This window comes from Homarus americanus, unplaced genomic scaffold (assembly GCF_018991925.1).
Source record: "Homarus americanus isolate GMGI-L3 unplaced genomic scaffold, GMGI_Hamer_2.0 scaffold4060, whole genome shotgun sequence".
NCBI lineage: Eukaryota > Metazoa > Arthropoda > Malacostraca > Decapoda > Nephropidae > Homarus > Homarus americanus.
In genome coordinates, this window is record NW_024746161.1 from 3879487 (window position 1) to 3891151 (window position 11665).

General features: G+C 43.6%; 1 protein-coding gene across 1 annotated transcript in view; it reads left to right on the forward strand.

Moving 5' to 3' along the window:
- Positions 1 to 11449, forward strand: part of LOC121878961 — a 137144-nt gene extending 125695 nt beyond the window's left edge. Inside the window, exon 4 of the mRNA XM_042385411.1 lies at positions 11319 to 11449. Coding sequence (XP_042241345.1) covers positions 11319 to 11449 — 131 coding nt within the window. The remainder of the gene's footprint in view (positions 1 to 11318) is intronic.
- The last annotated feature ends 216 nt before the right edge of the window (positions 11450 to 11665 follow it).

The following is an 11665-nucleotide window of genomic DNA, read 5'->3' on the forward strand; positions in this document are numbered from 1 at the left end:
CACCACTGTCTCAAGCAGTGTCCCCTAGTAAACGATCCCTCGACCACAGCACTGTCTCAAGCAATGCCCTAGTAAACGATCCCTCGACCACAGCACTGTCTCAAGCAATGCCCTAGTAAACAATCTCTCAACCACACCACTGTCTCAAGCAATGCCCTAGTAAACGATCTCTCAACCACACCACTGTCTCAAGCAGTGCCCTAGTAAACAATCTCTCAACCACACCACTGTCTCAAGCAATGCCCTAGTAAACGATCTCTCAACCACACCACTGTCTCAAGCAATGCCCTAGTAAACGATCTCTCAACCACACCACTGTCTCAAGCAGTGCCCTGGTGAACGCTTTCTCAATCAGACTATTGTCTCAAGCAGTGTCTCATTGTCAGAGGGTGTTGGTGAGAACTCGCTGGCTCACACAACAGTATAATATCCTTTGATGGTCGCCATGTTGGTCAGCTGCAGCTTGACGGATCTCTGTTACCTCAAGCAGTGCGCCTAGTGAACGCTCTTTCAACCAGGTATGGGGACTGAGAGTGCTGCTGGTTCATAAAGACTAACTTCTTCGTTTACTCGTTGATCTTTTGGAATATTTGTTATTTATTAACACACACACACACACACACACACACACACACACACACACACACACACACACACACGCGCGCGGATGAATATAACCAATATGGCGTAAAACGATGAGTCGAGGAAGACATCAACAACATTGGAGGAGATCAGGTGTTATTACATGTCTGACTAATCATCCAGTTTGAGTTTGTTTTTTCTAGCACTCAAGTTTGATTCATAAAGGTGCGACATTTACTATTTTAAGATGAATGCCCAGATAAACGAGCCTTTTTTTTTTATAATTTTCTGACTTTTTCTCTGAGAGGACAGATTGTGGTTGCATTTACTCGTATTTCTTCCTGAGAAAAAATTTCCTTTATGCTATTACACATATGCAAAAATATCGAGAAGCTTTGTTAATATTATCAACATCAGTGATGCTTCAGGGCCAATTTAGAGACTGCAGACTAACTTCAAGAAATTGGGGCTTTATTTTTAGGTTTGAAGAAAATTTTTATAATATTTGTTTCGAGTTAACACTAAACGCAAGAAAATTTTGTAGTAGTTTCTTATAATAAGCATCATAAACTAGCTTTGACTGTTTGGGTTCCAAATTAGGTAATATCGTGTAAATATTGTTATTAGGAAGACAAAGTGCCTTCTTAGTATAAACAATTATTCAACAATGACAGTAAAAACCTGTCGTTTATGAAGATAATTGTTTGAAAATCCAGTTCATGGGAAAATGTATCAAGGCGAGAAAATGTCCCCCTGACGAGTCCCAGGTGAAGATCTCAGCCAGAGTCGTGCAGTATTACACTCTAACCCTTGACTCTTATATCAGTAAAACATGAGATTTACGAAACTAATCCGTAACATTCTGTCCACTGGTTTGGCAAGTAATTTTTTAGTATTATTTTTGTCATTTACATTTGAATAGTCTGACAATCGTAAATGGATGGAGGAGCATCTCTCTCTCTCTCTCTCTCTCTCTCTCTCTTGTAGATTGGATACCTTCCTTTAAAGTTAGGATGCACAGACATCGTTACTCTGACCCTTCCTGAGGCCGAATTGATAGTCTGAGCTGCGTAAAAGTTTTCTCAATTTATCTAGTTTCACAGAACCAAAGATTTATGATTATTATTCATATACTCAGGATCATGATAACTAGTTCATGTTATTCCATTTTATTCTTGCAAGGTAACTAAGGTTCCTCGAGCATATAAGTTTTGCATCCTACTGACTTGTGAGTGATGGGAAGAGTTTTATATTCCATTGTCTAAAACTGTTCGTATGTCTAAAATTGTTTGTGTGCGTGAGTGGTTAAGGTCGGGTTTGACTTGGTGAATAGCGAACACTATTCAGGTTGTTGGTGGAGCCCCCGGCCACACGACCCGGGCAAAACAGGCAACATTTTACTGCACGATGGACGATGCACGTTGTGTTCTGCTTCGTCCTCCCATGTACTGTACTGTACTGTACGTGAATGCATTTATCCATGTTTCTGGGTGACGCATACTGCTCCTGAATTTCTTTCTTCTGTTCTGGGGTAGTGACGACACCTTGACCATATACAAGACGATGGCATATGTGGTGTTGTAGAGGGTTGGGATGGGAGGTGTTGTAGCCTGAACTTTAACTTGGCAACACTGGCCAGTCGGGACTCGTAAACCCGCTGGCGACTTAGCGGGGAGGCGCGCATAAAAATTCATCATAAAAATTAAGTGGATTTTAAAGTGTGGGACACGTCGTTATCCCTCTGGCATCACGACTGTGGGCTGTAGCGATCCCCTTGATTTATCTCCTTGTTAAATGTCTTCATTTCAATTGGTCGAGATGAAGGGACCTGGAAAGCATTTTAAAGTGGAGGCGCACAAAAACCCACAAGACTGGCAAAGTGAATGTTTCTAAAGATATCATTTTTATACCGGGGACAGGGAGGGGTGGGTGTGTGTGTGGGTGTCGTCATCCTCCCTCCACCTTCCTCTCGCCTGGCCACCGGCTGCATTGGTGCCACACTGTGTGGCTACAGTAAGATTGGTGCCACAATTGTAATATGGCCACAGTAACATTGGTGCCATACTTGTAATGTGGTTACAGTAACATTGGTGCCACACTGTGTGGCCACAGTAATTTTGGCGCCACAATTGTAATGTGGTTACAGTAACATTGGTGCTACACTGTGTGGCCACAGTAACATTGGTGCCACAACTATAAAGTGGTTACAGTAACATTGTTGCCACACTGTGTGGCCACAGTAATATTGGCGCCACAACTGTAATGTGGTTACAGTAACATTGTTGCCACACTTATCAGTACAGTTGCAGAAACTCTGTTGTTGTAATAGTATTAACAAACAAATCTATATGCATAAATGTCTCACTAGAGAGAAACTATAATAACATTAATGAAACATTTACTCTGGTACCAGTAACATTGGTTCCACTGTAACACTGCATCAATAGTATCACTGGCACATCATGTCACACTAATGCTGATGTGTCGTCAACACTAGTGGTTACACAAATTAGTTCCGGCTTTATATTATTACTGGCTTATGCTGCAGCTTACTGTACACTAGAGACATTGGTTTAAAATTAACATCGGCTTCACACAAATTATAATGTCATACTAACTTTTGTTCCCCACTAACACGACCCACAGCGGCGTCAATACAGGTCTCAACAGACGATTATGGTTGTTTTACGCTTGTCATGATTACGGTTAAGACTTTTCGCTACAGATTTGTTATAATTATTCCAGGTCTCCTTCTCAGGGGTTCTAGTTGCTCTTTTGTTGTGTTCCTGACCTTCATTTTGATTGTTCCTGAAGACCATTCTTCCTCTAGGCTTTCTTGGTGGAGGTTCTGGATACCCTCAACGCTCCAGTTACTAGTAGTTTCCAGGTGGCCCATTGAGAGCTGTTGTTTTGACAATTCTACCCGTCTCTTACTCTGAGTTATGTTGCCTAGCCTTCACGGTTCCGGACTTCTATTTACTATCGATGCAGGCAGTCCTGTTTTATCACCACCGTGGATCCAGTTTTGACCCATCCAGTCGGCTCGAGAAGGTAGTTCCTGATGCTCTGTCGTCGTCACGGATCTTAGTAGCTCATCATGGCAGTTCATGATGCTCCCCGTCGCCCCTTATTCTCCAGTTGTCTTATAGTCACGCTTCCGAGCTCCCCTACCAGCCAGACCTCCGTAGCGCCGCTGGAAAAGGGCAACACGAGTTTTCCAGGGCAGTTGAGGGCAGATAAAGGACCTAATGTGGCGTAGTGTCTCCCGTCGACCCGCGTGGGGGATGGGGTGGGGGAGAGGAGAGAGACGAACCCGCTAGGGAAGGAGGCGATGGTGGTGGTGGTGGTGGTGGTGGTGGTGGAGTAGATATGGTGGAAGTAACTGTGATGAAGGAGATTATGGTAGTGATGGAGGAAGTGGTGGTATGGATGGAAGGAATAATGGAGGGAATGGTGTCAATTGAAAGATGGGTAATATTAGTAGTAGTAGTAGTAGTAGTGAATTATGGTATAGTGGCAGTGGGAAACTTAGCGCTGTAGACAGAGGAAGAAGTTGTAGTGGTTCTGGATGATCACAATAACAAAGTAAGAGAATGAATAAGAAAAATATGAAATTCGTGAAGGAAGGAAAAAACATGAATGGAGAAACAAAATGAAATAGAAGAATATTGATATGAAAAAAGAAAATATAAGAGGTACAGTTAAATTGATGAACTGCATAAAGAAAGCGGGAAAGAGATATGTGAAGGGAAATAGGACGAAGGCAAATTTGGGGAAGTAAAAGATAAGAGAGAAAGTCCATGAGGTAGAAGTGACACCTCGTGGAAACACTGACTCATTAACACTCCCATAGGTTATGTAAGTTGATGTGATCGTATAATTTTATATACTGTAAAGGACCAGTTATTTACAATTATCAAGTGCCTGAAGTAAGTTTATTTAAATATATTTCATAATATTAAAATGTGGAGAGAGTAGGACATTGGCTACCCTTCTTCGTCTCCCACTACCCCTCCTTTCACCAGGACCACGTGAACTCAACCAATAGGACACCCCCCATCCCTCACCCTCCCATCTTGGTGGCCAGGACCATCAGGAGGGGGATTGAAGGTAGAGAACCGTGTGGGGTGTATAGTCCTCTCGTTTACTCTATGGGGGTTATTTGGGGTTGGTGTTCTGTTAGAGATAGTTGGATCTTCCTCTCTGTGGTCGAGGGAGAACTGACGGTTATAGGTGCTGATGCTGCCTCCATGACAGTCTGCATCTGAACGTCTCTTTAGTGATTGATTTCTGAGAGATGGTAGTTTATGGTGTAGTTCCGTGTCTCTCCCTCATCTCTAGGTCTTCGGTGCTGTCGTTAGGTGGTGAACGTCTGTACCCTGGAACACCCGTTATTGCCTTACAAAAAAATCACTCCAAATATTTTGAACAAACTGAGGTACTTTTGTTGCAATTCCTTATGACGTAACTATTAACTCAAGAAATTTATTGTTGATGACGTAGAGAACATGACGTTCATTTAAAAACGTGCTCGTGCGAACAAGCACAAGCACACGCACACACACACACACACACACACACACACACACACACACACACACACACACACACACACACACACACACACACACACACACACCTTTACCTCCCCTCTACCCCTCCTCTCCTTCCAACCACCCATCCTCTTCTTTTGTTGCGTATTTGTTCATTTTTTTGTGCTGCACCAAAGGCCGAGTCGAGCTCCCAAAACGTCTGCTGATCCACTAAAATGTTTTGAGTTGAGTTCCTCGTCCCCTTGAATGGCCAGGTCGGGTTCTCAAGGAAAATGCCAGTAGGTGCTGCCAAAAAGGTTCATCTTTGGGCCATTCTACCATTATTTTTTGAAGTGTCTTGTAAAAGTCTTTTCATATTCTTGTGATATCATTTCCATCGTGTGTTTTGTGTTAGACGAGACGAATAAACATATTAATTAAAGTAGTACGAGTTAAATATTCCAGAAAGTTTGGTGCAGGATAAAGCATCTTTCGTACTGCAGCTCCACCAGTAGCAAGAGGTCTTCCCAGTATTCTTCTTGGGAGTGTCTTATATTTTCGTTTTTTTTTTAAATATGTTCTTCAAGCTTGTCTGCTTTAACAATTAAGACTAAGACAGGTTTTAGTGTTGGTTAAGATAGACATAAGATTTCTGTTGAGAATTTATATCCTTGGGTATAGAAGCATAGAATCGCTTTACCTTGGAGTTACTTGAGTAGTGTGCTGGGATGAATTTAGTCTATTTTTTTATCTAAAAGAAATCAGACGTAACTGGATTTTGTTTTTCTGGTAAAAATAATGTAAGGAAAATATGCATATGAAGATACTGGACGGTCGGTGAAATGATACTAACTGATGATAAAGTCCCTCCTACCCTCCCACCTTAATATAAAGAAATATATGGAAGTGTGGTAAGAGTAAACACAGAAGAGGATGTTACTACTAAGTTTATTTCTTGTTAGTAAGCTTAATATTTCTGGAAATTGAAAAAAATTCTGAAATCGGACTTAAGGCTTCACTCAGCAGTAAAGGAAATGTTTTTATTAGTGACTAAAATATCTTAATACAGGTAATAATAAAATATCTGTCGTCTTATTAAATCAATGCATAAAGAAAACTTAAATTCGATATCTTTTTTATAAAAAATTTTTCTTTCCCTGGTTTGTCTCCAGTACACCGTGGGGAGAGTGTTGTTCAATAGTTACTGTGGCTGTCCCACAATGCCGGAATGTTAGGGGCATACACACTCACACCGTGGAAACTGTCCTTAAACACTCGCAGGTTCCAGTTATCCAGAAGCCCTACCACCGTAGCCTACGCTCTCTATGATACTGTACACTTCATTGATATAATTTAAGTGACTGAACAGCTTTTGTAAATAATATGTATGCGGTGGCATTTATAATTTATTAAAGATGTATCACGGAGCTCGTAAGGTGGTATATACTGTAATAGAGTAGTGAGTGTTTGTGGTTGTGAGCGCGACGAAGATTTCCTCACTTGACGATGGACTGTGACAACCATTGACAACTCTGGCCATGCGACCAGGACAGATTTTGGAGTGTCCTTTAGCGAGCAATGGGGGGAGGGGATGGGGAGGGTTGGGTGGGGGTAAAGGAAGGGGGAGTTAAGGGATCAGAACCGCTTCTAATGGGATTTAAACCCAAATGGCTGGATTAACGTCAGGTTTATTGGTTATGAAATTTTTTCTTCGTCAATGCCATCATAATCTGGTTTTTGGTCTTTGGTCACCCGGTCTCACATTCCTGGGCGGTGGCGGAGGTCCTGGACCCGCTACCGCCCACAGTTTTTCTTGGTCTGCCTTTGTGCTCTGAAAATGATTCATATGTGAGCAAACTGATCCGGGATGTGTTGTCCTTGTTAATGGGGCTAATCTAGTGCAGCTTCTTGGCCTGCTGGCCAGGCCACTGCTGGGCCTCTCGGTATTAGAAGTATCCAGCAAACAACCTGTACTGTGGTTACCTTTAAAAGGATAAACATTGCATTGTTTGTTTTCTCATCTGTTAAATCTCCTCGCCATCAATGTACAGTATTGATTTTATTATAATATCCTCTGTGCTGTCAGCAAGTGTGGATCTGTGTAAATTCTATTTTATGGCTTTAATGTTATTACTCACCTGTCCATGGACAAATATAAAACTACACAACTGTTTCTGCTGCAAATTAAGTATTTCCCCAACGTTTGCTGCAAAAGTGCTTAAGTAAAAAAAACATCTGTAATGGCCTGTAATATTCCAGTATAACCGGCAGTATCTAGGGCACCCTGAAAACATATAGGCTCCCAATGGCTCCCTGCAGCGTCTTCCAGCACCCACCGAGCACCCTAGGAACAGCCACTGGGCTCACGGCGCCGCTCCCAATCTTGCCCACAGCGGGTTACAGCGGCGGCCCCAGGAAGAGGTTTATAAAGATTTCTGTTTTGAACTTCTAGGCTTTGTATTGTCCCGACCCCGTTTGGTTGGGCCGGCTTTGTGACTGCTGGCTTTGTGAGGGAAGGGGTAGTCTGGTCCAGGAGGGAGGGAGGGAGGGAGGGAGGGAGAGAGAGAGAGAGAGAGAGAGAGAGAGAGAGAGAGAGAGAGTTAAGGAAAGGAATGGTGGTAACTAAGGAAGAAGTAAAGGTAATAAGATAAAGGGCAAAATGACTCAATGGGATGGGAATGAAAGGAAAAGAGAAAAAGAGAAGAAGAAGAAGAAGAAGAAGAAGAAGAAGAGGGGAATGGTGAACTGGGAGTAGAGGAAAAAGGAGACCAAAATATCGATCTACGAAAAGCAGTAGAGAGAGAAACGTCAATAAATATATGAAATAAGGATAGATGGAAACATTACCTGTATAGGAGAAGTAGCCAAGAGACCAGAGATGATATTGATTTTATTGTTATGAGGTTTCGGATACAGATGACTTAACTGACTTAATGTATAGGAGGACAGACAAGTTGGATCGGAGAAAAATTGATGAATTATGAAAGTGAATAAACAATTAAGTCACTATGGCCGTAAAACGATGATGATGGTAATGATGATGATGATGATGATTATGATGAATGTGATGATGATGATGATGATGATGAATATATGAAAAGAGAAGCGGTAAATGATTGCACGCCAAAAGATACAAATAAAAATGGAAATATTTGCTCACTGGATAAGCCATAAACACTAAAAGTACACAAATAAGGAACAGAACGAGAACAGAAAATCCAATTAGGATGAATCACTTTTTTAAATATAATTTTAGAAGACAATAATTAGTAAAGGGAAGAAGGAAAAGTTAAGAAAGTGTTAGTTTGGGTGATGAGAGCTGGAGGTGAGGAAAGGAAGGAGGGAGAGAGGGATGGAGGAAAGAGAGGAGGGAGAGAGCTGTAATACCACTCTCAGGCTGTAATACCACTCATAAGCTATAATAACACACATAAGCTGTAATACCACTCTCAGGCTGTAATACCACTCATAAGCTATAATAACACACATAAGCTGTAATACCACACACTGGCTGTAATGACACACATAAGCTGTAATAACACACATAAGCTGTAATAACACACATAAGCTGTAATAAGACACATAAGCTGTATTGCCACGCATAAGCTGTGATAACACACACAGGCTGTAATATCACACATAAGCTGTAATAACACAATTAAGCTGTAATAACACACATAAGCTGTCCTCAAGTGACGAATTTCTCCCTTTTTGTAGTTTTCGAACACCGTTTTGTTGAATCTTTCTCTTGAATTTCCTTTTTTACAGTTTCTTAATTTCTTTCGTTCTCTGACTGCTTTTGTTTTCTCTTAGTCTTCCTCTTGATATTCTCAATCTTTGTCTTTCGCTTCTCTTATTTCAGCCTTTTTTATGTTTTCTCGTATTATTATGTTTTCATTCTTTTTTCTTTGTTTATTATTTCTGTTCTTCTTCTTCTTCTTCTTCTTCTTCTCGTTTTGTATCTCTGTTTTCTTTCATTATTTGTATTCACTGTCTCTTATCGTCACAAGGAAGAGCTTCTCACAGCTATACGAACGCTATTGTTTTGAGCAGCCCTTGACCCGAGTGTTGTGATGAAGAGTTGTTTTGACGAGATGCTTTGACCTGTTTTGAAGCTTAGGAGGTGACTGACGAGCACGTAGGAGGTCAGGGTTAGGTGAGGTAGATGTGCTCCACCCTCCCTCCCTCCCTCCCTCCCCCCTTCTCCATCTATTCTGGTAATTGAGTTTAATTTTATTCTCTTACCTTATCTCCCTTTCGTCTCAGCCTCCCCTCCCACCTACCTTCCTCTTTCCTCTTATACACACCTGTCCCCTTACATACACCTGTCCCCTCATATACACCTGTCCCCTCACATACACCTGCCCCCTCATATACACCTGTCCCCTCACATACACCTGTCCCCTCATATACACCTATCCCCTCACCCCCTCCTTCAGTCGTACTTCAGGGCCATGGGGTCAATCTCATCGCTGTAACTCTTCTCGGATTTCAACTCATGTTTCTCTCAGCACTCCTCCTTGATGCCCTCCCTTGTCCCCTCACCCTGGCTCCTCCTACTCCTCCTAGACACCACCTTTGTTCATTCACCCTGCCCCCTCCTCCTCCAAGACACCCGTTCTTCTTGTTGTCCTCCCCTTTCACCCCCTAACTCCTTCACACAACCTCGGCTTCAGCGTCAGCCAACCCTCTATAACCTTCCCTCGGCCTCAGCGTCAGCCAACCCTCTATAACCCTTCCCCTCGGCGTCAGTCCACCCTCCCATAACCTTCCTCGGCCCTCATGTCAGCCATCCTCTATAACCTTCCTCGGCCTCTGCGGTCAGCCAACCTCTATAACCTTCGGCCCTTCAGCGTCAGGCCAACCCTCTAGAGCCTGCAACCTTCCTCGGCCTCTGCGTCAGCCAACCCCTATAATCCCTCTCGGCCTCAGCGTCAGCCCACAACCCTCTATAGAGTTTATATAACCTTCCCTCGGCCCTTCAGCGCGTCAGTCCTCCTATAACTTTTCCTCGGCCTCAGCGTCAGCCAACCCTCTATAGAGTTCATATACCTTCGGCCTCAGCGTCAGCCAACCCCTATAATCTTCCTCGGCCTCGAAGCGTCAGCCAACCCTCTATAATCTTCCTCCTCGGCCTCAGCGCGTCAGCCAACCTCTATATATAACCTTCCCTCGGCTTCAGCGTCAGCCATCCCTCTATAACCTTCCTTCGGCCTCAGCGTCAGTCCACCCTCCTATAACCTTCCCTCGGCTTCAGCGTCAGCCATCCCTCTATAACCTTCCTTCGGCCTCAGCGTCAGTCCACCCTCCTATAACCTTCCCTCGGCTTCAGCGTCAGCCATCCCTCTGTAACCTTCCCTCGGCCTCAGCGTCAGCCAACCCTCTATAACCTTCCCTCGGCTTCAGCGTCAGCCATCCCTCCTATAATCCACACTCTCCCTTTCTAACCTCAGCCTTTCATCATCACCTTATCCCCCCTGTCCACTCCAACACACCTACCCCCCTCGGAGATGACGTGGGGAGGGAGGGAGGGGAGAGTTGATCGTTTTTGCGAAAGGGTTAAAAGCCGTCTACCCCCCCGAACCGATTTAACCCCCGCTGTCGGATCGGCTTTGTTGGCGTGTGTTTGTGTCGGTCCCCCCCGCGGAGTGTTTGTTTGTCCCAGCCACTGAGCCGATTGTGGCAGATTGTGACAATTGTTGGCGGCTTAGGGAGCGAGGGAAGGAGGCTAGTTACGGCGGGCAATGAGTGCAAGGTCTTCTCTGATCATCATTGGTTCCGTTTTCTCGGTGTTGGTGCGGAGACGAGATGGCCAATAGTCCTGTTAGCTTTGTTACACATATTTTAATTATTTCCCTGAATATAATTATATCTTCATGTGCCTTGTTTAATTAAGGAGTCAGGCTATATACCAGTATAATTTTCTACGTATTGTGAAGTATAAACTAGTCGTATGTTGCCCTTTACACGCCGTCTTTTCATTAATGCAGTATTTTGGTACCTGGGCGACAGAGATGTGGTGACAGGCAGGAGTTTCTTAACTTAATTTCTTTCAAGAGGGAAACTTCAATGCTTAAAGCAATTTTTTTCTTTATTAAACTTAACATTAACTTTATTATCGACACTTATGATTTATTAGTTTATAGAGACGTGTGCTTGTCTTGGGCTAGTTAATCTAATACCCAGTGTTCTTCCCCCGTGCAGGTGGGTCTGATCTACCGACACTAGTGCGAGGTCAAGCGGACATTTTAGGTAGGTGTCAAGGCCATCTTGATTACCTTAAACTCCCTTACCTGTCCCCTGTGTCACTCTACTCCTCTTACCACTGCTCGTAGTCCCTCAGTGTAGCTGCTCGTGTGGCTCAGTGTAGCTGCTCGTGTATCTCAGTGTAGCTAAGTATAGCTGCTCGTGTGGCTCAGTGTAGCTGCTCGTGGCTCAGTGTCGCTGCTCGTGTTGCCAGTGTCGCTGCTCGTGTAGTGTCGCTCAGTGTCGCTGCTCGTGTGGCTCAGTGTCGCTGCTGTGTGGCTCAGTGTGGCTCAGTGAAGCTGCTC